General features: G+C 44.9%; 1 protein-coding gene across 8 annotated transcripts in view; it reads left to right on the top strand.

Annotated features, from left to right (window-relative positions):
- LOC115474957 (probable endonuclease 4) overlaps window positions 1-26,395 on the top strand; it is a 99,156-nt gene that overhangs the window by 46,532 nt on the left and 26,229 nt on the right. For 6 of the 8 annotated variants that reach the window (XM_030210697.1, XM_030210684.1, XM_030210689.1 and 3 more), the window contains exons 4-6: window positions 3,418-3,630; window positions 5,359-5,541; window positions 9,032-9,163. In XM_030210697.1, the coding sequence (XP_030066557.1) occupies window positions 3,418-3,630; window positions 5,359-5,541; window positions 9,032-9,163 (528 nt within the window). The remainder of the gene's footprint in view (window positions 1-3,417; window positions 3,631-5,358; window positions 5,542-9,031; window positions 9,164-26,395) is intronic. The other 2 variants (XM_030210729.1, XM_030210734.1) reach the window with 2 other exon arrangements.

The raw sequence follows: 26,395 nt of genomic DNA, 5'->3' as shown, positions 1-26,395 counted from the left end.
GTGCAAACTCGTTCAAGATGGTAGGAAGAACTGAAACAACCCAATTTTCAGCACCAAAGTCATCAGCGTCTTGTTTCTCACCATGTTGTTCCTCTCCTTCCATCTTTCCAGCCATCCGACAGTGGCTTTGAATTTAGTCAGTCCAAGACTTTCTGCTACCTGGTTAGCTTTCTCCATAAGCAGTGGACCACTGACAGGAAACTGTCTGCTCCTGACTCGAGAAACCACCAAAGAAGAGCATCTTCTACCTCCTCAGCCTTTCCTGCCTGTTTTCGTTTCCGTTGTGGATTTGTATTGTTTTGCCAGTCTTCCAGAAGCTGGTCTTTCTGCTTCAAGACATGTGAAATTTGACTGGGATTGACACCATATTCTTTAGCAAAAGATGCTTGACTTTGTTTTTTAATTTTTTAAGAACTTCTATTCGTTCAGCCAGTGTTAAAGTCTTACAGTTCCGCCGCAGTGACGACGACCCCAGTGTACGCCCTAACAACATTCTTTCACTTATTCTGCCTGTGGCAGTTAAAGAGGCAGTAAATTTGAAATCTCGTTGGGTGTCACGCGCCAATCGGCTTCCATATTACATGCACGCGCTTATGCGGAGTCTTTCATGCAGAGGAGCGGTCTTGAACCATGCATAAAAGCGAATCTTGCACTTATCAGTGGTGCGCTAAAACGAAGTTTGTCCCCATAGAAATTGATTATACCAAAAACGGGACTGAAGTACAGCATGCAGGTAAAAAGAGCATGCTCTTACCTGACGTGCACTTAAATGGAGTGCACTGTATATAAATACTAGTAAAAATGGCCCGTTTGTGGCGGCGATGAAACGGGCGCTAGCAGGCAGGGGACTCCCTTCCCCTCCCCTTAAGCGTGTCTCCCTGATGGTCTAGAGGTACCTGTTCGGTGGGGGCAGGAAAGAAAGAGTCCCCTCTTTCCTGCCCGTAGCGGTGGTGGTAGCATCCTTGCTACATCGTGTGGGAGTCCGGCTCTCGGCATTTCAAAATGGCCGCCGAGAGTTGAAGTCTCGCGATGTAGCTTGAACTCTCGGCGGCCATTTTGAAATGCCGAGAGCCGGACTCCCACATGATGTGGCAAGGATGCTACCACCACCGCTACGGGCAGGAAAGAGGGGGCTCTTTCTTTCCTGCCCCCACCGAACAGGTACCTCTAGACCACCAGGGAGACAGGCGGAAGGGGAGGGGAGGTGACGGGGGGAGGGACGTTGCTGAGGGTGAGTGTGCTACCGTGGGCGGGGCGGTAACTTCTAAGGGGCGGGACTATGTGGGGAAAGGGGCCGGATTGATGTGGACGTCCTGGGCGGCTGGGATTTTTTGGAAGGGGAGGAGTAGGGAAACACGTTCCGCGTGTTTCCCTACTGCTCCCTGTGCGTTAATTAGCCTTGTTTTCGTGTTGCGCCCTCGACGTCATCACGTGTGACGCGAGGGCGGGGCATGAAGATGTTGTGTGGCTTCACCACCATGAAACCACAAACCGGTATGTGAGTGACTTCAGTGACGTCAGTGTCCTCAGAACGTTGAGGCTGCGTTTTATTATAGTAGATAAATGTCTTTCTTATATTTAGATATTGTATATTATGCTGTTGTATTTCTTATGTTTTATTGTAAAACACTTTAAAACTTTGCAAATCAAAGTATGGTATGTGAGAACTAGAACAAGGGCTTTTTCTGTAATGGCACTTTATACTGGAATGCTTTGCCAGAGTCAATTCATGGTTGCAAAGATTACCTACAGTTCAGGAAGTGGTTAAAGTCATGGCTGTTTGTAAAGGCATTTCTGGAGATTGAATAGAGATGAACCTCTGAAGGCAGTCTTAATTTGGGTGAGAGAGAATCCGGAATGACTGGTTGTTCAAGGATGGTTTTTAATGTAAGATTATTTTTTGTATTTTGTCTGAGTGGAGGAGGAACCTAATGGCTAGTGCAGTGGACTAAGAACCTGGGGAAATGGGTTCAACTCCCAGTGCAGCTCCTTGTGACCCTTAGGCAGTGCACTTAATCCTCCATTGCCTCAGCTACACAAAATTTAGATTGTGAGTCCACTAGGGACAACGAAAGTACCTGCATTTAATAAATATGGTACCTGGTCAAAACGGCCCCGACAAAAAAGCTCCTGACATAATAATCCCTGACGTAACAGCCTCTGTCAAAATGGTCTGCCCACAATATAACCCTTGGCAAGATAGCCCCCTGACAAAAGGGCCCAATCAGGCTGCCCAGAATATGGTACTGCATTTTTTTCCTAATAATCTTACCTTGACAAACAGGTTGGTTAAAACTATGAAAATAATGACAATATTGTTGTTGTTGTTTTTTTTTTTTTAATTAGCATGGTGATGGAAGAATAGTTCCTTTAAATAGCAGAACAGATCATTAATACCAGTTTGTAGCTATAGCATTTTTTGTTTGTTTATATTTGCTTTATGCAGTCGAATGCTGGTAGGAGTCTTTATCAGTGAAGATTTCGGTTGTAGTTTATTATATTTTTTGTGATGTGTTATTTTTTTCTTCGGGGCTATTTTGTCAAGGGTTATTTTGTCAGAAGGATGTTTTTGTCGACTTTTTTGTCGGGGCTATTATGACTGGGTGCCAATAAGTATAAACCACTTTGGTTCTACCACAGAAAGGTGTTATATGAAGTCCATGAGCCCTTTACCTTTTATTTGTTTATGGCAAATTGCTTAGATAATTGGGAGTAGTGCCGTTCATACATTTTGATTTAAATTAAATTTAAATAGATTGTAATTGAGGGTTAGAGGGTCACTTACCTCTTCTCCCTATCCCTGTTCTCTTCCCCTTTTTCAGCTTTCTATTTCCTTCCCTTCCTTGCTCTCACCTCCTCTACCTTTCTTCCATTCTGTCATCTTCTTTCTCACCCTTTTTGCTACTGATTATTACTCCTCCCATGAGCTGCTGTTGCTCCCTTTACTGTCTGATCCTCTTCATAGATGTTATCTGCCACCTTTTTCTTCCCCTCCCCCACCAAATCCAGGCATTGGCCTCTTCTCTAACCAGCTGCAAGCCATCTCCTCTCTGAACCCCACCCAAGCCAGCAGCTGTCTCTCCAACCTCCTACCCACCCCCCCATCAGACACCATATTTCTCTTCTTCCACCCCTCTGTTGAGATGGTTGGCACTTGCGCTGCTACTCAAAAGCTCTGGCACTATAAGGCTCACAGTGTTGCAGGCAGGAAAAGCTTCCAAGAAGTTAAAAAGGAGTTAGGAAGGGGAGGGTGGAGAAGGCCTTCTGTTGTAAAGTCAAAGTAAATAGGAAATCTATGCAACATCCATGGAATCACAAGGAAGTGGGGACTTTGGTAATTCGAGATTAATTGGTATGCTGATAATGTATGGGAATTCCTTATGATAGGGTCATCATCATTTTTGTTTTATTTGTAAGCAGGTGGTATCTGGAAAGCAGTTTTACACGTGGTGGGGATTGGGGGCCGGGCTCTGGGCCTCTTTCTGAGGTCTCCGCGCAGTTGGCGATCCAGGCCTCTGGAGGAGAAGGCGGCCGAGAGGTTCCGGCTGTGCTGCAAGGAACATGACTTCCCAGTGAGGTTTATCCTCCCACACAGCCCTTACGTCATGAACCTTGGGTCACCTAAACCAGGTACAGGGAGGATGGGGGAGGCTTCTACTGGTTACTAGAGACATAGCACACATGCAGTAGAACACAGTGCAGCTCAGTGTAAAACAGCAAATTTAGAAGAAAAAAAACAGTGGCATCAATAATTTGGATTTGCCCAACCCCTTTCATTGAGGTTATATCTCAGGTTACTAGTGAAAGGGTCTGTTGAAAATGACAGGGGAAAAAGGCTTGAAGAGACGCTGCTTCAGGCGCATATACCCTTGTTTCAGCCACTTTTCACGATAGCTAATACTGCACTCTTACCTGCACAGAAACTGGACAGATGTTCCAAAGTCTGTTTTGCAAGCATCAGCCATTCCTCTTTCGGCCTCACCTGGCTGTATTGGGAAGAAGTAGGATTGGTGTCTCTGGCTGGCGTGTCTTCATCAGCCCTGCTGCACAAGGACATAAGGGGAAAGGAAATGGGACTGGAGTTGGTTGGCAGCTTTCTTGCCTAAACACTATGAGGGCTGTATCAGAATGGAGGGGGCAGGATAGAGGGGGAAACTATAGTAATTGTTTCCCCCATATCTGTGACCACCTGGTTTACCTGATGGTTAAATCAGTTCTGTTGTGCGATATATAGTCTTTCATCATATCTAATGTGTGCAAATCAGAAATTTTAAAATTCTTTAAGTAGGCATGGTGGTCACTCCAAGTGTTTAGTAAGCCTGTTTGATTTATTTATTTATTTTCGAGAAGAGCATCCCTGTTGCACTATGTATTTATAGCTCTCACCTTTAACATAATAAATGATGGAAGGTGAAGGTCAGTGGGCCCATCAGCCTGCCCCGGCAGAGGCTCTTTCTAATTGTTTACCACTTTGGATAGAAAAGGATATAAATTTCCGTTTACTCGGAACAATACCAGCTACCCACCCAATCTCTCAACCTTGTTCCCATCACCACCCTTCACAAATTATATTCCTCTCATTTCTTCTACATATTAAAAAAAACCAAAAAAAACAGCAGCCTCTACCATTCTCCACGCCTCCCCTAACATGTTTAAAGGCTGTCATTGTTTTGGTTGCCACTATGTCTGATGGTAGGCACCTACCACCATCTTAGTCACGTATATTGGGTTTCAATGGTTGTTCTTGAGTCCATTTTAAATTTTATTAATTGGGTTTAATAAGCATCTTTATGAGGAAATGTACAGCAAGTATAGCTTGACTTAAAATTTAGTTTTTGTTAGTAGCCTAACAGTAGTAAAATGACCCAATATAAGCATGAATACAACCAATGAGGTAAAATTGGAAACGGGCACAATGAATCCTATTTGTTAGCATCAAGAAACTTTAAGGATCCTTTTGTAGACACTAGGACAGTGTTATTAATGATATAAATTAGGAATTAACTTCATGGAAGATGAGTGCTGCATTTTATGATTCGGTGCTTAACGCTTTGTATCAAAGTGCACATATGAAATATCACTGTAAAACAAACTTAAAATATGTCTTCAAAATGACATCTCTTGGATGGATGTTTATATTAGTATGTCATCTTAGCTTTTTAAAACAGCTGAGGTCCCATTCATTTTCCCATAGGAGAAATGCAGCATGACTAGGTTCCTGTTCTCGGGTGTAATATTGAAATGTAAGTTTGTTGGAGATGATGTGCGACTGTTTGCCAGACTGCTAATGTTCCTGTAAAGCAGTGACTTGCATTATATTCTTGTGGGCCCCCTCCCTAATCTTCTTATCCCATTTAGATGTTTTTGAAAAGAGCCAAAACATGCTGGTTGAAGAGCTTGAGTGCTGCCGTCAGCTGGGCCTCACCCTCTACAACATGCACCCAGGCGCTGGGATAGATGCAACATCTGTGAATGAATGCCTGAATCGCATTGCTGATGGAATCAACTATGCCCATGGATGTGTGGATGGAGTCACAGTTGGTAATGATCCTCCGCCCCCCCCACCCACCCACCCACCCATGCTGAGTCGATATCAAAATTGATAAAGCAGGGCTCTGTATTCAGCCTGTCCTCTTATTTATATGGCTGTCTATCAGCAGGCCTCTGTGGTTAGGAATAATTTCTCTTCTCTGAACACTTCTCTAAACACAGTTTAATAGTCTCTCGTTGAGATCTATTTATTAGGCTGCGTTATTGTGTGTCATTCAGTAAATAACACATGTTAAACTGCAGTGACATGGCTTTTAATCAGTTGTGTGCTGGAGCAGGCTTCTACAAGCTTGCAAGAGCTGTTTTTAAGAATTTTGGGAGCTGGTTGTTAAAGTAGCCCCCCCCCCCCCCCCCCCCCCATGGCTACTTTTAACAACTGTCTCCCAAAATGTGGGCTTTGGCTCCCTCCTGAATTCTCTTTTACTTTGATGATGGGGATGCTGAGTCCTACCAGCCAAGTAAATAAAATGCTGCTGCTCACGGCACCCTGTTTCCAGCTCTGAGCAGCAACCTGGGACTTCTTGAGCATGCGAGAGAAGTCCTAGCATGCTGATCAGAGCCAGAAACAAGCAGCGGGGAGTGGCTGGTGGGGCTTGGCATCCCTGTAAGCAAAGGTATGCCTGCATGAGGGGGGGGGGGAAGAGGCATGCATTGCCCCCACCAGTCCACCCCTGCCCCTCCCCCAAATTGCAGGGCTGGCTACGCCTGGAGAGAGAGCCTGTTAAAAATTTTACCAGCACACCCCAGCTTTTAATACCAAATAAATCAAACTCAAATCATCACAAAATAAAAAACATGCAGAGTAGCTCATTGCTGTGTAACTGGGTTAAAATGCAGCTTGTTTCAACCCTTTCACTGTGCACTGGTACTGAAAAGTTACACCTTTACAGTAACTTTCTTCCTGAGATTCATTGTGCCTGCGGATCTTCCTAAAGAGGTCAGTATGACCAAAAAAACAACACTCTTCCTCCCCAGTGGTGGTCCCAGTGGCCACTAATATGTCAGTCCCAGGTAGGCCAGTGTCCCCATTTGCATATTGTCAAGGGGGGGACCCTGAGGATTTTGGTGGGCTAGCAACCTAAACTGCAACACTCCCCTAGACCTACAACAGGTCAAAAGGTAAGGAAATAGGCCCTCCACACACATTACACACCACTGAACTCAACCCTGTAGCAGTGAAATCGGGGAAGGAGGCAGGAGCAATCCGCCTTGCTGCTACTTCAGGTGCTGCTGTGTTTCAACATACTGCTAGGGTTCTGTCTGCCATCTGATGTACCATTAGTTGTGAGGTGCCACCATTTTGAAATATAGCAGTGACTGGGGCAGAAGCAAATAGAGATTGTTCCTGCCTCCCCCCCCCTCCCCAACTAATTTCACTACTGGAGAATTGAGTCAGGGTGTGGGAGGCCATGGACTTTGACTCCCTGGGGTTTTGACTTCCTTTGCAATGAGCTAGGCACATGGATGGGGGCATGGGGGGGGGGGGGGGTTATTGTCTTATCTTTTGCTCTGCTCTGAGTCTGGGTGTGGTCACAGTTTCAGGGTGCTTCAAAAGGAGGTCCCTTTTGACATGGGGCGGAGAAAAGTAGAAGAATCCATTGCCCCCCCCCCCCCCCCCCCCCCCCGGATTGCCTTGTCTTGGTAGGAGTTTTTTGGACCTCTTTCACTAAAGTGTGTTAAGAATTTAATGTGCGGTTAACACATGGAAGCAGGCTACCACGCAACTGCATTAAGGGGGTTTGTTTGTTCATTATGTACGCTTGATATACTGCCTAATCAGCTAGCAGGGCAAGGCAGTTGACAAATAACTAAATGATAGATAAAAGGAATGTGAAAATAATCAAATAGGGATAGGTACAACCAAACACTTATTAAAGGGTACAAATGTGTATGAGCACAATTAGAGCATATGTCTGAAAACTACTTAAACAAAAAAAAAAAAGTAAGGGGGAGGTAAGTCCTTCCAAAGCTGTGGGGCTAGGAAGAAAAATGCTGAGTGCTTGGTGGGTGCAGTGGGGCAGAGGTAGTACCAATTGGTGAGAATCCAGGGACCGAAGTGACCATGTGCGAATATAAGGAATAGTGCAAGAAGAAAGATAAGATGAGGTTCCTGAGAAGTAGGCCTTGTGTGTCGGGCAAAGAACTTTGAACTGAGACCTGATATGAACCGGAAGCCAATGTAGATTAAATAATAGGGGAGAAGTATGGTCAAACCATCTTGCACCACATAACGAACGTGCTGCAGTATTTTGCAGAGTCTGTAGGTGCTTAAGCTGGAACTGGGTTATCTCAGCATATATAGTGATGCAATAATCAATTCGTGACATGACAAAAGCGAGGACCAAGGTATGAAGAGTAGACATGTTCAGAATACCGTGAAGGGAACGGATATGGCACAAAGCCAAAAAAATCAAGTTTTTATCACACTTGAAATCTGTTTTTGAAACGAAAGTTCAGAATCCATAATAATATGGTAGTTTTCTGTACATTAAATTATGTTTCTGAATTTTTCTGTCGGGGTGTAGCATGGGCAGAGAGTGGGCATTGAAGCGTGTTACTTACTGCGTGCTAATTAGCTAATGCAGAGTTAACATAGGAGCACTTAAGAGCTCCCACCTTAACTGAGGCCAGGTATTGCACACTAATTGCGACTTTAACACAGGACCTGCATTAGAAAAATGCTGATTCTTCTTCCATGGGTGCCGTGTAAAATTTGTAGCTACTTTGCAGTATATTCCCGCGTTATGCTGTAGTAACTACAAATTAGTAAAAGGTCCCCTTTGCTTTATGTTTTGTTTTAACTGGATTATTGGTTTTATTTTATATTGATAGGTTTTTATTATTTTTTTGTTGAGCTTGTGTAATTTGGTTGTATTCTATTCAGATATTTTGATGAGGCGATTATAAATACTAGTGGCTGCTGGGGGCACAAGCAGAGGAGAGAGGAAATTTTTGGGTTTAGCCCTGCTGACTCCTTCAGAGGATGGTTGGCCTGTCATTGTGCATTAATGCATCCAGAACATGCAGTGTACCTCGCTGTATTGACACCTTCAAAAGTCCTATGGGTTTTACCAATCTGTGGTACTCAGGAACTACAGTTCAGTAAATCCTCAGGATTTTGTTATAATGAGCAGTTTAGTAATGGACCTCTATGAGCTGTACACAGCTGGCATTGTGAAGGGAAAAGCTATCCAGGTTCCGAAGCCCTGCTCCAGAGGGGCTGAATCTGGGTGTTCAGTCTCTGCCTGCGCTGCAGTTCTTGGCCCCTACAGACACTGCCACCTAGAGCCACGAATTTCACCACTGGTGACTTTAGCTTATGTGGCCCTGTGGACCTCGAGCATCTCTGTGTAGGTCATTCTTTGAAGTGTAATGAGGACTGCAAGTCCTGTTCAGTGAGAACCAAAATACAGATACAAATGAAGTACTGTTGCTTGTTTTTTTTTTTCTTTGGTCTCCTTCACTCCTTACCTCATGAAAGTCCTGGAGAACATGAGCTGTCAGGGAACCACCATTGGAGGCAAGTTTGAAGAGCTGCGAGGGATCATCGACAGAGTGCAAGATAAGTCACGGATTGGTGTGTGCCTCGATACCTGCCATGCTTTTGCTGCAGGTGAGCCACAGTCCTGTCAATACCTACTTATGCCAGTTGTCAATCACCAGTTGTTCCCCCTCTTCAACGCCCCCCCCCCCCCCCCGGCATCCATACTAGTGATACTAACAAGCTTATTTTCGAAAGAGAAGGGCGCCCATCTTTCGACACAAATTGGGAGAAGGGCGTCCTTCTCCCAGGGTTGCCCAAATCGGCATAATCGAAAGCCAATTTTTGGGTGTCCTCAACTGTTTTCCGTCGCGGGGGCGTGTCGGATGCATAGCAAAGGCGGGACTGGGGCATGCCTAACACATGGATGTCCTCGACTGATAATGGGGAAAAAAGAAGGGCGTCCCTGACAAGCACTTGGGCGACTTTACTTGGTCCTTTTTTTATGACCAAGCCACAAAATGTGCCCTAAATGACCAGATGACCACCGGAGGAAATCGGGGATGACCTCCCCTTACTCCCCCCCTCCCCCAGTGGTCACTAGCCCCCTCCCACCCTCAAATTTTTTTTTTTTTAAATATTTTTGCCAGCCTCTATGCCAGCCTCAAATATCATACCCAGCTCCATGACAGCAGTATGGAGGTCCCTGGAGCAGTTTTAGTGGGTACTGCAGTGCACTTCAGGCAGGCGGACCCAGGCCCCCCCCCCCCCCCCCACCTGTTACACTTGTGGTGGTAAATGTGAGCCCTCCAAAACCCACCAGAAACCCACTGTACCCACATCTGGGTGCCCCCCTTCATCCCTAAGGGCTATGGTAGTGGTGTACAGTTGTGGGGAGTGGGTTTTGGGGGCTATGCACCTGGGAGCTTTTTCTGAAGTCCATTGCAGTGCCCCCTAGGGTGCCCGGTTGGTATCCTGGCATGCGAGGGGAACCAGTGCGCTACGAATGCTGGCTCCTCCCACGACCAAATGGCTTGGATTTGGTCGTTTTTGAGATGGGTGTCCTTGGTTTCCATTATCGCCGAAAATTGGGGACGACCATATCTAAGGTCGACCTAAATGTTGAGATTTGGGCGTCCCTGACCGTATTATCGAAACGAAAGATGGACGCCCATCTCCCTGCCCTTTCGCAAGGACGTCCTCAGGAAAACTTGGGCACCCCGTTCGATTATGCCCCTCTAAGTGACCTAAGATGGGACACAGCAGTGTGAAATATTTCTGGCAGGGTCAGGCTATCAAAGCGAGATCCTTCGGTGTCAAATACAGTTTGTTTGTTTATTTTTTTCATATTTCCTCTTTATAGCAGTGTAGCAAAGGACAAGTAAAGTCCAAAATGGTTAGTCTAGTTTGTCCAGTTGAGATCCATCCAATTGGTAGATGTATTTAAAAGTCCGTTATGCAACCACAGCAGTAACTCTCCCCCAACACTCATTCCTCTTACCTGTGTTCTGAACACTTTTAAATCTTTTCTAATCACCAGCTACTCACCTGTCCCAAGCGTTCTTTATGTTTAAACGGTTTTTATTATTATTTCAACATGGTACACCATATCAGTACTTTCACGTAAACAAGTCATGCTGTATACATCCAACTCTTTACTGAACAATGATCTAACTTTCTTAACATTTTTCTCCCCTATCCCTTAACCCCCTCCCCCTATCCCTTATTCCCCTTGTTCCCACCCTTGTTACATATCGAATTTATTGGTGACAGTACAGGACATACCTTTTTACCAGTACTGCAGTTATACAAACTTTCGCTTTCAAAACCGTACTTCTCAAAAGCTCTTACCACTCTATCGTTAAGCTTATGTCACCCCCATCTCCTCCCCATTAGGTATCTGTCTCTGAAATCACAAGGCATTGACAATAAGGCTTCTTCCCCTAGAACTTAGGCTGGACAAGTAGGGGTTCCATATTGCCAAAAAAGCCTTTCTCCTCTTGGGGGATCCTTTGGCCTCCTGGCTTCCCACGTCACCAGCAAATGTACTTGGTTTCTCCAGTGCCAATATGCCGGGGGAACCTCCGGCACCCAGTATTGTAATATAACTTTCCGGGCTACTAGGGATAATTTGCGACACAGAAGGGTGGCATGTTTCTTCATCGGATAGTATGCTTTGGGTTTGTCTAACACAAATTGTTCCATGGACCCCTGTACCCCCTCTTTTAGTGTATTAGACAAAAACCGTCTCACCTGTTCCCAAAACTGTTGATTTCTGGGACATTCCCATATCGCATGGAGGAATGTATGTCGAACATGTTTACATTTATTACAATTAATCCCTTCGTGCAGTTTCATACAGTGGTGGAAATAAGTATTTGATCCCTTGCTGATTTTGTAAGTTTGCCCACTGACAAAGACATGAGCAGCCCATAATTGAAGGGTAGGTTATTGGTAACAGTGAGAGATAGCACATCACAAATTAAATCCGGAAAATCACATTGTGGAAAGTATATGAATTTATTTGCATTCTGCAGAGGGAAACAAGTATTTGATCCCCCACCAACCAGTAAGAGATCTGGCCCCTACAGACCAGGTAGATGCTCCAAATCAACTCGTTACCTGCATGACAGACAGCTGTCGGCAATGGTCACCTGTATGAAAGACACCTGTCCACAGACTCAGTGAATCAGTCAGACTCTAACCTCTACAAAATGGCCAAGAGCAAGGAGCTGTCTAAGGATGTCAGGGACAAGATCATACACCTGCACAAGGCTGGAATGGGCTACAAAACCATCAGTAAGACGCTGGGCGAGAAGGAGACAACTGTTGGTGCCATAGTAAGAAAATGGAAGAAGTACAAAATGACTGTCAATCGACAAAGATCTGGGGCTCCACGCAAAATCTCACCTCGTGGGGTATCCTTGATCATGAGGAAGGTTAGAAATCAGCCTACAACTACAAGGGGGGAACTTGTCAATGATCTCAAGGCAGCTGGGACCACTGTCACCACGAAAACCATTGGTAACACATTACGACATAACGGATTGCAATCCTGCAGTGCCCGCAAGGTCCCCCTGCTCCGGAAGGCACATGTGACGGCCCGTCTGAAGTTTGCCAGTGAACACCTGGATGATGCCGAGAGTGATTGGGAGAAGGTGCTGTGGTCAGATGAGACAAAAATTGAGCTCTTTGGCATGAACTCAACTCGCCGTGTTTGGAGGAAGAGAAATGCTGCCTATGACCCAAAGAACACCGTCCCCACTGTCAAGCATGGAGGTGGAAATGTTATGTTTTGGGGGTGTTTCTCTGCTAAGGGCACAGGACTACTTCACCGCATCAATGGGAGAATGGATGGGGCCATGTACCGTACAATTCTGAGTGACAACCTCCTTCCCTCCGCCAGGGCCTTAAAAATGGGTCGTGGCTGGGTCTTCCAGCACGACAATGACCCAAAACATACAGCCAAGGCAACAAAGGAGTGGCTCAGGAAGAAGCACATTAGGGTCATGGAGTGGCCTAGCCAGTCACCAGACCTTAATCCCATTGAAAAACTTATGGAGGGAGCTGAAGCTGCGAGTTGCCAAGCGACAGCCCAGAACTCTTAATGATTTAGAGATGATCTGCAAAGAGGAGTGGACCAAAATTCCTCCTGACATGTGTGCAAACCTCATCATCAACTACAGAAGACGTCTGACCGCTGTGCTTGCCAACAAGGGTTTTGCCACCAAGTATTAGGTCTTGTTTGCCAGAGGGATTAAATACTTATTTCCCTCTGCAGAATGCAAATAAATTCATATACTTTCCACAATGTGATTTTCCGGATTTAATTTGTGATGTGCTATCTCTCACTGTTACCAATAACCTACCCTTCAATTATGGGCTGCTCATGTCTTTGTCAGTGGGCAAACTTACAAAATCAGCAAGGGATCAAATACTTATTTCCACCACTGTATGTACCAATTGTATTTTGGTTGTATATGCTCTGAGCATCACACGTACACCACACTCCCTTAGTCTCTCATCTTTTGTTAAGAGGACAATGCTTTTAATAGTTGCAGCTATATCCCAATCCCCCAAAGACTTCCCCAGATCCTCCTCCCATCTCCTCTTTGTCTCTGCATGTACTCTACTCAGGGTCCTTTTATTAAGAGCCTGATTAAGCCCCAACACTGATACTCCCAATTCCCATATCTGCTGGAAAAATTCTCGAATGTTTGATCCCAACCGAGACCCCACTGAGGTTCCATCCAGCTTGGCAGATAATGCTTGATTTGTATATATGCAAATCAATTGCCCCATGTGAGGCCTACCTTCTCTTGTATCAAATGGCATTAACTTACCTCTCTCTATTAACAAAGTTTCCAGCAAGGCTATTCCTTTCTGTTCCCATACTCTAAATACAGAATTTTCCAACCCCGGCATTCTTAAAATCTACCAAAGTGATGGCCTCTGCTTCCTCCCCTAGTCGGCCATTTTAGGTTTCATCTTTGTTTCTTACAAAATCAATACTTAAAACTGACATTCAGGCCCCCTTCCTTGTCATCTTTTTTAGGCTCAGTAAACTCCAGAGCCACTGATGTTAGTGATGTGGTAAAAAGGACCTGACCTCCTCATGCGCATTTAAAGCTTGGGTGTTAACGGGTTCCTACATACCAGGTCACTCAACCTTCTTGGATTCCTGATGCTGTTGTGCCACTTCTGCTCCATGCAAACCTGTCCCAGTGTTGTTTCTGAGCCTCAGGATAATTATGCTGTTGCTATTTAGGATAATACCTGCAGCTCCATGCAGGTGATCTCAATAACTTCTTGGAGAAACAAAGCAGTTATAATGCTTCTGTTATGGGCTGAACTGCTATGGGCTAGTATTTTTATTTTATTTATTCAAATAATTTCTATTCCACTCTATAATTTTAGGTGCATAACAGAGAAAACATTCACAGTGAAGTGGCATGAAATACTTAAGACATAAAACTCACTTTTAACATATAATATATTTAAAATTTGCCAACCATGTACCAGTCATTCATGTTGTGTAAAATTCCATCTTTTATCAAACAGTTTGATTTATATACCATTGTAAACTAATAAGCCTTTATTTTTTTAGAAAGCATTTAAAAGTGCATTAAATTAGAGTTCATGAGGTAGAGAGTTTCAAAGTTGTGGTCCCATAACTTGGAAAATACTATTCTTCAATTCCGTTAAGCTAATTACATGGGATATCTAGAGGGGCATAATCGAACGGGGCACCCAGGTTTTCCTGGGGCTGTCCTCGCAGGACGGCTCTGTGAAGGGGCGGGGAAACCCGTATTATCGAAACAAGATGGGCATCCATCGTTCGTTTCGATAATATGGTTGGGGACGCCCAAATCTCAACACTTAGGTCGACCTTAGAGATGGTCGTCCCTGGTTTTCAGCAATAATGGAAACCAAGGACGCCCATCTCAGAAACGACCAAATCCAAGCTATTTGGTCATGGGAGGAGCCAGCATTCGTAGTGCACTGGTCCCCCTCACATACCAGGGCACCAACCGGGCACCCTGGGGGGCACTGCAGTGGACTTCAGAAAAAACTCCCAGGTGCATAGCTCCATTACCTTGGGTGCTGAGCCTCCCAACCCCCCCCAAAAAACCCACTCTGCATAACTGTACACCACTACCATAGCCCTAAGGGGTGAAGGGGGGGGGGGGGCAGCTACATGTGGGTACAGTGGGTTTCTGGTGGGTTTTGAAGGGCTCGCATTTACCACCACAAGTGTAACAGGTGGGGGAGATGGGCCTGGGTCCGCCTGCCTGAAGTGCACTGCACCCACTAAAACTGCTCCAGGGACCTGCATACTGCTGTCATGGAGCTGGGTATGACATTTGAGGCTGGCAAAAAAAAAATTTTAATTTTTTTTTTTTTTAGGGTGGGAGGGGGTTAGTGACCACTGGGGGAGTAAGGGGAGGTCATCCCCGATTTTCTCTGGTGGTCATCTGGTCAGTTCGGGCATCTTTTTGAGGCTTGGTCACAAGAAAAAATGGACCAAGTAAAGTCGGCCAAGTGCTCGTCAGGGACGCCCTTCTTTTTTCCATTATCGGCCGAGGACGCCCATCTCTTAAGCACACCCCAGTCCCGCCTTTGTTACGCTGCCAATACACCCCCATGAACTTTGGTCGTCCCCGCAACAGAAAGCAGTTGAGGACGGCCAAAATCGGCTTTTGATTATGCCGATTTGGGCAACCCTGAGAGAAGGACGCCCATATCCTGATTTGTGTCGGAAGATGGGTGCCGTTCTCTTTTGAATATAAGCCTGCTAGTAAACTTTTTTTGTTCATTGAATGTAAATATCTCCATTGTTTTCTCAGCAGGGATCTTCTGTGTGTATCCTGCATTAAAAAAAAATTTCTTTTACTGTTTTTGTCTCCATCACCTCCTCTGAAAGAGCAACCCAGGCATCCACCACCCTTGCCATGACGACAGTATGCGTGTGCTCGAACAGAGGGAATCAACAACACGGCAAGCGAAGCACATCAAAAGTAGTGCAGTTGGCCACAGGAAGGGGTATAGAAGGCCAACTTTTTGGTGACCCGATACAGGACATGTTTCAGTGTTATACCTTCATCAGGGGTCTGTATATAAGGGAAAGGGAAAAGGGACTTGATATACTGCCTTTCTGAGGTTTTTGCAACTACATTCAAAGCGGTTTACATATATTAAGGTACTTATTTTGTACCAGGGGCAATGGAGGGTTAAGTGACTTGCCCAGAGTCACAAGGAGCTGCAGTGGGAATCGAACTCAGTTCCCCAGGATCAAAGTCCACTGCACTAACCAGTAGGCTACTCCTCCATATATAGACAAAAAACACTTATAAATTAAATAGTAAAACTTTATTATCAATAAATCTCAAATAATAATCAAATAGTTGTTAACATGCGGATCAACTTAGGAACCACGTCAGCTTCCTATACCCCTTGTGACCAACTGCATTTCTTTTGATGTGTGTGTGTGTGATACCACATTATACAATTGCCTTTTATTTGCTTACTTTTGGAATTTCAAGAGTATGCACCTAAATTTACATGCGAAATGTACCTGCACAAATAGGTGCAAATTTGTGCGCATATGTTTCCCAAGTCCATTTTCAAAAGAAAAACTGGCTCTTTGAAAATTGATACTACTACTACTATTTAGCATTTTTATATTGATACAGTGTTTGGATTAAAATTATCCACACAGTTTACACTTGGGCAACTTTCAAGAAATGTGCCCACTTTATCCTTTCTGGGATATGGCTTCCAGAAGAGAACACATAATTCTAGGTAATGTCTTGCCAATGACAGGGGCATTATCTCTCTCCTTTTTTCTACTGGATGGTGATCTGATTATTAAGAATGTAGATAGTTGAATGACTGGACGCGAGGGTAACTTGGTAACTTGCCTGTTCTCTGCAAAGGCGATGGATAGGGTTTTAGATGGGAGGAGCCTGTTATGGAATATGTAGGACTTAGGAAGACGTGGGAGGGAGGTGTGTTCTACCCTGTGGTAGGATATCTCCAGGATATCATTTTTGGAAACGTTCTCCATTCCGTGTTCAGGATCCCAGCGGTAGGCAGAGTTGTAGAATCTCGATGCATGAATGCAATATTGGTGCAGGGACTGGGATTGTAAATAATTGCGATAATGTCACTTCAAAGCTTTGTTAAGAACATGAGCATAAGTATTGCCATACCTGGACAGACCAAAGGTCCATCAAGCCCAGCATCCTGTTTCCAACAGTGACCAATCCAGGCAAGATCCCAAAACATTTTATGCTGTTTATCCAAAACATTTATTACAGTCCTTGTCCCAAACCACCATTACATCATCTTAGTTATATTTTATATAATTATTGCATCAGTATATCACTCTGTAGCAATCCATTTCTCTTTTTCTTTTTTTCGGGGATCTTCCGATACTAATGCTGCTCTCACCATATGAACATAGTTTTCAATGTTCTTTTATCCTTCCTGGACAATGGTTGAGGCGCAAATCCTCATAGATCAACCCTTATTCACCTATCATTTGTATTAGAATTCCTATTATTTCTTTTTCTTTGAGTATTTTTTAACGCTTTTTACGATTTTCTTAAAAGTATATATCTGCACTTATCTTTCTCAACGGCAACACTTTATCCACAGGAGAACCCCTGCCAACATGGCCAAGTTTTGTTTTCTTCCTCAGGGAAGAGGTTACCTGGAAAAATAAAGTAGAAGTTATAAAATTTCTTATGCTGCCATTATGAAACAATGATAGTAGTATAGCTCCCCTTTTACAACTAAATACTCACAGCTACAGACCAAACATGCTCCTGCATAAGTTTGAACAAAATGGCCGCAGTTTGTCGGCACTAAACAATCAATTTAAATAGCACACAGCTGATTACAAAACATGCATTCTGATTGGTTCCTACAATGCATCTCATCCTCCAATCATATCAGTGACCACCAGTCAAGCTCAGAGCGTTATTCTTTGAAATTCAAAAGTTGACCTATATTTCCACCCTCCCATCCCAACTGTATATGATCTAGTATTCTCCGTTTTATATCATCGAGCGAATGTTGGTATTGCATCCAATGTTACACTAAAGGTGCTGTGATAACTTGATTTTTTTATTCTAGATTTATGCTCAACCAATCAAGCTTGTGCCGAACGGCTTGATCTCCTGATGTATACTTTCTCACAAGGACATATTATAGCATACTAGTAAAAAAGGCCCGTTTCCGAAACCAATGAAACGGGCGCTAGCATGTGTTTTTTTTTTGTGTGTGTGTGTGTGTGTGTGTATGTGTCACAGAGTTATTTTGTGTGAGTGTGTGAGGGTGCGGTGTGTGTGCAGGTTGTTGATGTGTGTCTTTTTTTGTTTTTTGCTTGGGGGTTGGGGGATGTGCTGTGCTGGCAAAGTGGGTTGGATTGGTGTGTGGCTTTGAGGGTGTGTTTCTGTTGTATTGTGTGTGTGTGTGGTTTTGTCTGTCAAGGAGGTTTGTGGAGGGGGGTCTTTCTGTTGGTGAAATGTAAATGTGGTTGTAGGAGGTGTCAGCCTTTGTTGAGTGTTGTTTTTTTTTTTGTGTTGTGCTGAGGCAGCAGTGTTGTTTTAGATGGGCGGAAGGTTGAGGAGCACGTTCTTTGTCTGTCGGTATTTTTTGGCCGTTTCAGGGCTGCTGTAGGGGAATGCTGGAAGAGAAATGTGCTGTTGGAAGCAGCGCCATCTTTTTCCATTGGGCTGGGGTTCTGGGCATCCTGGAGGTGGGTGACGGCTTGCCTGAGGACGGGGATGGTTGTTTTAAGTTGGCGGAAGGGAGAGAGCACGGTCTCGGGCCGTCGGGGGGTGATCCGGTATGTTTGGTCCATTTCAGGCCGGCTGGAGTGGAATGCTGGAACATTTATGCGCTGCAGGAATCAGCGCCGTCTTTTTCTGGGTGCTCAGGGAATCCCCGAGGTGGGAGACAGCTTGCCTGAGGCTGGGGATGGTTGGGCACGTCCTTGGCCGCTTCGGCAAAAGGGGAAGAGGAAGGGGGTGGGGAGTTACCTGCAGCCACCTGAGAAACCATGTATTCTTTGTTTGTTTGTATTATTAGTTTGCATTTCTGTTGAAGAAAGAGTGGATGCCTTTCTAATGATGGAGGTGGTGCGTCGGTGTGCGGTTGTTTCGTTAGTTTGGCAGCCAGTCTCCAGCGATTCCTAGGCAGGGAAGGAGTCCTACTCCTCCCCCTTCCTTGGTCGCTGTTTGCTGTTGGCTGGGTCGCGGGTAATCCTTCCAGCTGGGCCGCAGCTTGTCCTTGTCCCAGATGGTGACGGGCACGTTGTTTTCCGGCTCCTCTGACTCCATGTCAAGCGATCCCAAATATAGTCTGTGCTATAGGCCCTCTGGCACTCTTCAGGACTGGCATTAGGCATTTAAAAATCCCCCCCCCTCCCCTGGTCTATTTTTGCACATACCCACAGCAGGAATATTCTTCTCTCATTCCAGCGGTGGTTCTGTGCTCTCCGTGCTGCACAGATAATGAGCCATTCTGCTGGGGAATGCTCCTCCCTTATTGTCACGTAGTTTCCTCTGATTGGTCCGTCTTACGTTGCCTAGTGTTGCTTGGGAACGGTGTTGTGATGGTCCTTTGTGTTTCAGAATGTTGAGGGTGTTTTTCTGATTGGGTCCGTCATGCGAGGGCGGGGCAGAGAGACATGGTCAGTGTTCTGGCTTCACCACCATGAATCCATGAACCCTTCAGTGAGTGACTGAGTGACTTCAGAAACGTTGTCTTCAGAATGTTGAGGGTGAGTTTTATTATAGTAGATACTATATTATTGTTGAACATGTTGTGTGAGAATGAGCATAGATCAATTTTTCATTCAGCGGATTTTGCCAACTAGGACCCCTCAATAATCAAATCACACCATTGACAGGATCCACATCAAAAGTGTCCCAAAGACTGTCGATTCAGCACGATAATCAAGACGCTTGTAAGTAAAAATCTCCCCCAATGTTTTACTACGGCTGTAAGCGCAAATAGGATGTTCTAAAAAACAATCATATTTGTAACATTCTCCAATGTAATGAATGTTGCTATTGATTTTGGAACTTAAAGGAGAATATGGTATAACAGCTGTTAATCTGTCATCTTCTGATTTGGGGCGATATTGCAATAATAGATCCCTTTGGGAGAATTTTGCTCGCAGGGAGGCTTTTCGCACCATTATTCTAGGATATCCTCGTTCTTGAAAGCGCTTAGACATTGCCAAAGCTTGAGTCTCAAATTCAATTGTACTTGAACAAATTCTTCTTAACCTTAAAAATTGACTAATCGGTAGACCAGCCTTTAAATGATAAGGGTGGCTGCTGGTAAAAGGTAGCAAAGTATTTCGTGTGGCAGGTTTCTGACAGAATGTAGTATGTATTTGTTTATTCACCCTATATACCCACACATCCAAGAATTCCAACTCACAAGCATGGTAGTGAAAAGTAAATTTAAAATTAGATTGTTAAGTATTCAATCTATCCCAAAACTCTAATAATCGCTGAACTATATCATTCCAGATGAAGAAAATATCATCTAAAAAATGTTTCCATAGAGAAATAGATTTAAAATCTCTTGAATCATAAACAAACGTTCTTCAAATTTTGCTAATATAATGTTGCTAAACTAGCACTCATAGCAACCCCTTGTTGTTGCTCATAATATTCACCTTGGAAGAAAAAATAGTTTCTATTAATAACCAAGTATGCTAAGTTCATCAGCAATTGCTTAGATATCCTTTGAGGCAGAGGCGATTATCAAGAACCTCAGATATAATTGATAGGCTTCCTCCTGGGGAATTACAGTGTACAAGGAAGTGACATCAACTGTCACCAAATCGAATGTTCTGCAATCTCAACTCCTTGAAGACATTTCAAAAAATCTGTAGTGTCCTGTAATAAGATTTTACTTGCTGCGCTATAGGTTTCAAAAAATAATCTAAAAATGTTGATAATGGTTCCAGAACCGTATTACATAAAGATACAATCGGACGACCTGGTGGGTCCAGAAGATTTTTTATGTACCTTAGGTAAGAAATAGATTCTTGAACATTTTGGATGTTCCAAAACCAAGAATTTGGCTTCTTTTGAAGTAAGCATTTGATCTTCAATAGCATTTAGCACCCAATGTTTGATCTGTTCTAATAACTCTGGGGTAGGATCACCAGGAATTTTTTTGTAGGTTGTGCCATCCTGCAGTTGTCTGTAAGCCTCAGAAACATACTTATGTATATCCCAAAGAGTAACAGCTCCACCTTTCAGCATGCATCACTAATATCTCCTTCTGCATCTGTAATGATACAAGAGCCTCACGTTGAGTCATTGATAAATTAGACGTTTTAAATTCTAATGCATGTTGTTTTTCAGCTCGTTCCAAATCATGTAGAATACATTTTTGGAAGGCAAGGATAGATGAATCCAAATATTCAAGAGGAATCCATTTTGATTTAGATTGCATAATTGATCAGGTGACGATGGGTGAACAAGGAAATATCTCTTTAAATGCAGCTTTCTGAAAAATTTGAATAAAGACACGTGTCAAAAATGGGTCATATCTGACAGAAGGTACAAATCCCAGACCTAGATTAAGCAATTGTTCTTGAGCCACAGTCAGTGTATACAGTGGTGGAAATAAGTATTTGATCCCTTGCTGATTTTGTAAGTTTGCCCACTGACAAAGACATGAGCAGCCCATAATTGAAGGGTAGGTTATTGGTAACAGTGAGAGATAGCACATCACAAATTAAATCCGGAAAATCACATTGTGGAAAGTATATGAATTTATTTGCATTCTGCAGAGGGAAATAAGTATTTGATCCCCCACCAACCAGTAAGAGATCTGGCCCCTACAGACCAGGTAGATGCTCCAAATCAACGCGTTACCTGCATGACAGACAGCTGTCGGCAATGGTCACCTGTATGAAAGACACCTGTCCACAGACTCAGTGAATCAGTCAGACTCTAACCTCTACAAAATGGCCAAGAGCAAGGAGCTGTCTAGGATGTCAGGGACAAGATCATACACCTGCACAAGGCTGGAATGGGCTACAAAACCATCAGTAAGACGCTGGGCGAGAAGGAGACAACTGTTGGTGCCATAGTAAGAAAATGGAAGAAGTACAAAATGACTGTCAATCGACAAAGATCTGGGGCTCCACGCAAAATCTCACCTCGTGGGGTATCCTTGATCATGAGGAAGGTTAGAAATCAGCCTACAACTACAAGGGGGGAACTGGTAATGATCTCAGGCAGCTGGGACCACTGTCACCACGAAAACCATTGGTAACACATTACGACATAACGGATTGCAATCCTGCAGTGCCCGCAAGGTCCCCCTGCTCCGGAAGGCACATGTGACGGCCCGTCTGAAGTTTGCCAGGAACACCTGGATGATGCCGAGAGTGATTGGGAGAAGGTGCTGTGGTCAGATGAGACAAAAATTGAGCTCTTTGGCATGAACTCAACTCGCCGTGTTTGGAGGAAGAGAAATGCTGCCTATGACCCAAAGAACACCGTCCCCACTGTCAAGCATGGAGGTGGAAATGTTATGTTTTGGGGGTGTTTCTCTGCTAAGGGCACAGGACTACTTCACCGCATCAAAGGGGAGAATGGATGGGGCCATGTACCGTACAATTCTGAGTGACAACCTCCTTCCCTCCGCCAGGGCCTTAAAAATGGGTCGTGGCTGGGTCTTCCAGCACGACAATGACCCAAAACATACAGCCAAGGCAACAAAGGAGTGGCTCAGGAAGAAGCACATTAGGGTCATGGAGTGGCCTAGCCAGTCACCAGACCTTAATCCCATTGAAAACTTATGGAGGGAGCTGAAGCTGCGAGTTGCCAAGCGACAGCCCAGAACTCTTAATGATTTAGAGATGATCTGCAAAGAGGAGTGGACCAAAATTCCTCCTGACATGTGTGCAAACCTCATCATCAACTACAGAAGACGTCGGACCGCTGTGCTTGCCAACAAGGGTTTTGCCACCAAGTATTAGGTCTTGTTTGCCAGAGGGATTAAATACTTATTTCCCTCTGCAGAATGCAAATAAATTCATATACTTTCCACAATGTGATTTTCCGGATTTAATTTGTGATGTGCTATCTCTCACTGTTACCAATAACCTACCCTTCAATTATGGGCTGCTCATGTCTTTGTCAGTGGGCAAACTTACAAAATCAGCAAGGGATCAAATACTTATTTCCACCACTGTATGTAGAGATGTTAATCATAAGTACATAAGTAATGCCACACTGGGAAAAGATCAAGGGTCCATCGAGCCCAGCATCCTGTCCACAACGGCGGCCAATCCAGGCCAAGGGCACCTGGCAAGCTTTCCAAACGTACAAACATTCTATACGTTATTCCTGGAATTGTGGATTTTTCCCAAGTCCATTTAGTAGCGGTTTATGGACTTGTCCTTTAGGAAACCGTCTAACCCCAGCATTAGGATCTGAAGGTCCCCGAAAAAAAGAGAAATGGATTGCTACAGAGTGATATACTGATGCAATCAAACATATAAATGGCAAGTGACCAACTCACCTGCAAATGCGCAGTAGAGACTTCCCTCTCTGTCCCACCCTTGCGTCAAGACGTGACAACGTCAGAGGGCGGAACAGAGAGGGAAACGGAGTTGGACTGTCGGATGCTGCCGCCTGGAAACGAACATCGTGCGTTCCACCCTCCCCCATCCCCGCCCCCTCCCCCTCCGTATCGGGCCCCCTGCACTGACCTGACAGCGCCTCTCACCTCCAACGTGCTTTCTTGCCTGGACCGTGGCTCCCTCGGAGTTGGTCTGCTAGGGTCACATCATAATGTGGCCAGTTACGTCAGTCTGATCTACGGAGCCTACCTGACCAACTCTGAGGGAGCCACGGTCCCAGGCAGGTCAGAACGTTGGAGGTGAGAATTATTATATAGGATCAGCAGCTGTATACAACAGAGTACTGCATTAGATCAGTATAATACATTTTAATTAGAAGAAATTATAAAACAAAAGTTATTGAAACATAGGCTAAAAACCTCCTGCCTACACTGATAGACAAATTCTACATTACAGTGAATTTTAATGCTTCTGTGCACTTCTTTTAAACAGACTGTAAATGAAAAAAAAAACTTATCCTGGTCCCACCCAGCTTGTAGCTGCTACAGAAGAAATTGTTCAGACTTGGATGTTTAAGGAGTGTGCTAATGAACTCAAGTCTTGATTGCTACAAAGGATGTCCAGCCAAAATAGTCAAGGCCGCTTTTAAGAGATCCAAATATCTAACTAGGGACCTTTTTATTTAATGTGTGAACTATCCTGGAAGAAAAATGGGTTCTGACTTGTATTTTACATTATACAACTGGTCTTGGAAAATCAGTAGCGATTCTCAGGAGACACTGGGATTTGTTCCGGGTTCATAAAATTTTTGCCACCAAGGATTTAAGAATTGCGTATAGTAGGAATTGTAATCTGAAAGAGATTTTATGTGTGGCGGATAGCAGCTTGCTGGTGAAATCAGGCACAGTACTGGGGAAATTTGTATCCAATTACAAATCAAAATTTCAAGTTATGATTTGAAACAATCTGCAATATTAGTTTTGTTGTCATGTGCCCCTGTCCTAAACTTTGTTGGGCAGACCTTGAAGCCATTTTGCAACAGGATTTATGAGCACAGAAGTTGTCACCCACAGTAGGCTGGAGGAGCCGCTGGTGGAATACTTCTGCTGCACTGGGGCATTCATTTGCTTCTTTGAAGTGCTGTGTGATTGACCATATACCAGAGGGAAGACCGGGATGTGACAGGAAGGGTGCTGTATTGCGCAGAGAGCAGGAATGTTTTTTTTCAGTTAAACACCAAGGAACCCACGGGTTTGAATACTAGAGTTGAGTGGCATCCTTTTCTATGAGAAGGAAGTAATTTTAATTTTTTGTGGAATATTTTTTGAATGGTTTGTATTTTGTGACCAGTTATATTTTGTGACATCACCTGCTAAGTTTTAAAAGGAAGTTGACCCCGGAGCAGACATCTTTTTGCAAAGCTTTGGAGCAAAATGGTGTTGAAACTGACACTGGCAAGTTAGAGAATAGTCTTTTTTTATTCTTGAAGATCTGAATGTGGAATTTACTCTTTTATTATTTTTTTCAAATATCTGGGCCTTGTCTACCCTGATGCAGCTATGAGCGAAATGCTGGCCACCACCAGAGGGACCAAGATAAATGTGTTTTTTTTTTTTTTTTTTTTTGCTTTTCAGTTAGTCTTTGTTTAAAAGAAGTGCACAAAAGTACTGTTCCATATCATCAAGCTGATCAATCCATAGACTGGTGGGTTGTGTCCATCTACCAGCAGGTGGAGATAGAGAGCAAACTTTTGCCTCCCTATATGTGGTCATGTGCTGCCGGAAACTCCTCAGTATGTTCTCTATCTCAGCAGGTGGTGGTTACACACAGCAGCAGCTCTGGCTAGGCCTCCAAGCCTAATTTTTAGGTTTTGTTGAGTGCCTGGGGTTGAGGGCTCTTCTTGAGCAAGTGCAAACCTGGTGGCGCCAGGTCCCTCCTTTTCTCCCCCCTCCCGCTGGCTCCGTTTAAAAAAAAAAAAAAAAAAAAATTTTGAACGTCCTTAAGGCGTTTATTTCGACGTTTATTTAAACGTTTATTGCAGCTACTCACTGGGACACCAGGTCGTTACAGCTCGGAGCGGACAGCAGGTAATTTTTACCTTTTATAGCGGGCAGGGGGTTCCCCGATTGGTCTCCACGTGGCCCATGGCGTCGGAGGGCGAGGACGCAAAGAGTCGCTCCCCGGATCGCGTGTGCGCTTCCAGAGGGGATGCGGGGGTCTTAAAGTCTGATTCGCCCTTGTTGGGTGACAGTTTCGTGACCGATGAGTGTCCCGGTCCTTCCTCCGGTTGTGGCGGTTTTTCCCGCCATAAACGCCCATCCCCCGCGGCTCGCCTCCGCCATATTGGTCGGCCACGCGGCTCGGACGGCTTCTTCTTGGGCCGCCCTTGAGGTGGGAGACATTGATGCCATGAACGCCCTTAATTTGGGCGACGGCACAGAAGCGGCTAAAGTTAAGCGCCGTTCTTCCCGCGCGGCTCCTTCGCGGAGTGTCGCGCCGGACGCCATCTTGGATGCGCAGCATGTCTCTCCCCCGCTCTTGCGAGCGCCGGTTGAGGGTGCGTCTAGGGCTGTAGCCCAGGCTGCGGAAGTGCCCAGTCTGGGGGGTTTCTCCCCCGAGTTTGTTTTGCTGCTGCATCAGGCCTTCCTTATGCAAAACGCTGCCCCTGCTCCCTCGTCTGGTAAAGAGGTTGAGGCCCCCGGAGGTAAACGCCCCTCGGGTTGATTCCCAGGCCTTTGAGGACTTTGTCTCCTCGATGTAGATGAGGGCAGCGTATCTGAGTTCTCCCAACGGTCCTTTGCGGATTCCTTGGAGGAGACGGATCCCCCGCTCGGATGGAGCGGATGACCCCTCTGCAGCGCGGCTCTTTAGCTCAGAGGATTTGCCCAACCTGTTTAGTGCGGGCCATGGGCATTTTGAAGATTTACCTCTCCGGAGGACATCTCTCCCTCAGCCCCTGTGGCTCTGCCATTATGCTGGGGACGAAGCGCCCGCCCTAGAACCTTCCACGTGCATGATGCCATGCACACCTTAATTTCGGCTCAATGGGATGTCCCGGAAGCGAGCCTTAAAGTGGCTAGGGCTATGTCCCGCCTCTATCCTTTGCCTGAAAGTGAACGTGAGGCCTATCTGTGGCCTACCGTGGATTCTTTAATCACTGCGGTGACTAAGAAAACGGCGTTGCCGGTGGAAGGTGGCACGGCCCTAAAGGACGCCCAAGACAGAAGATTGGA

This window comes from Microcaecilia unicolor, chromosome 1 (genome assembly GCF_901765095.1).
Source record: "Microcaecilia unicolor chromosome 1, aMicUni1.1, whole genome shotgun sequence".
In the NCBI taxonomy this organism is placed as follows: domain Eukaryota; kingdom Metazoa; phylum Chordata; class Amphibia; order Gymnophiona; family Siphonopidae; genus Microcaecilia; species Microcaecilia unicolor.
This window is presented reverse-complemented; position numbering and strand designations above follow the sequence as displayed.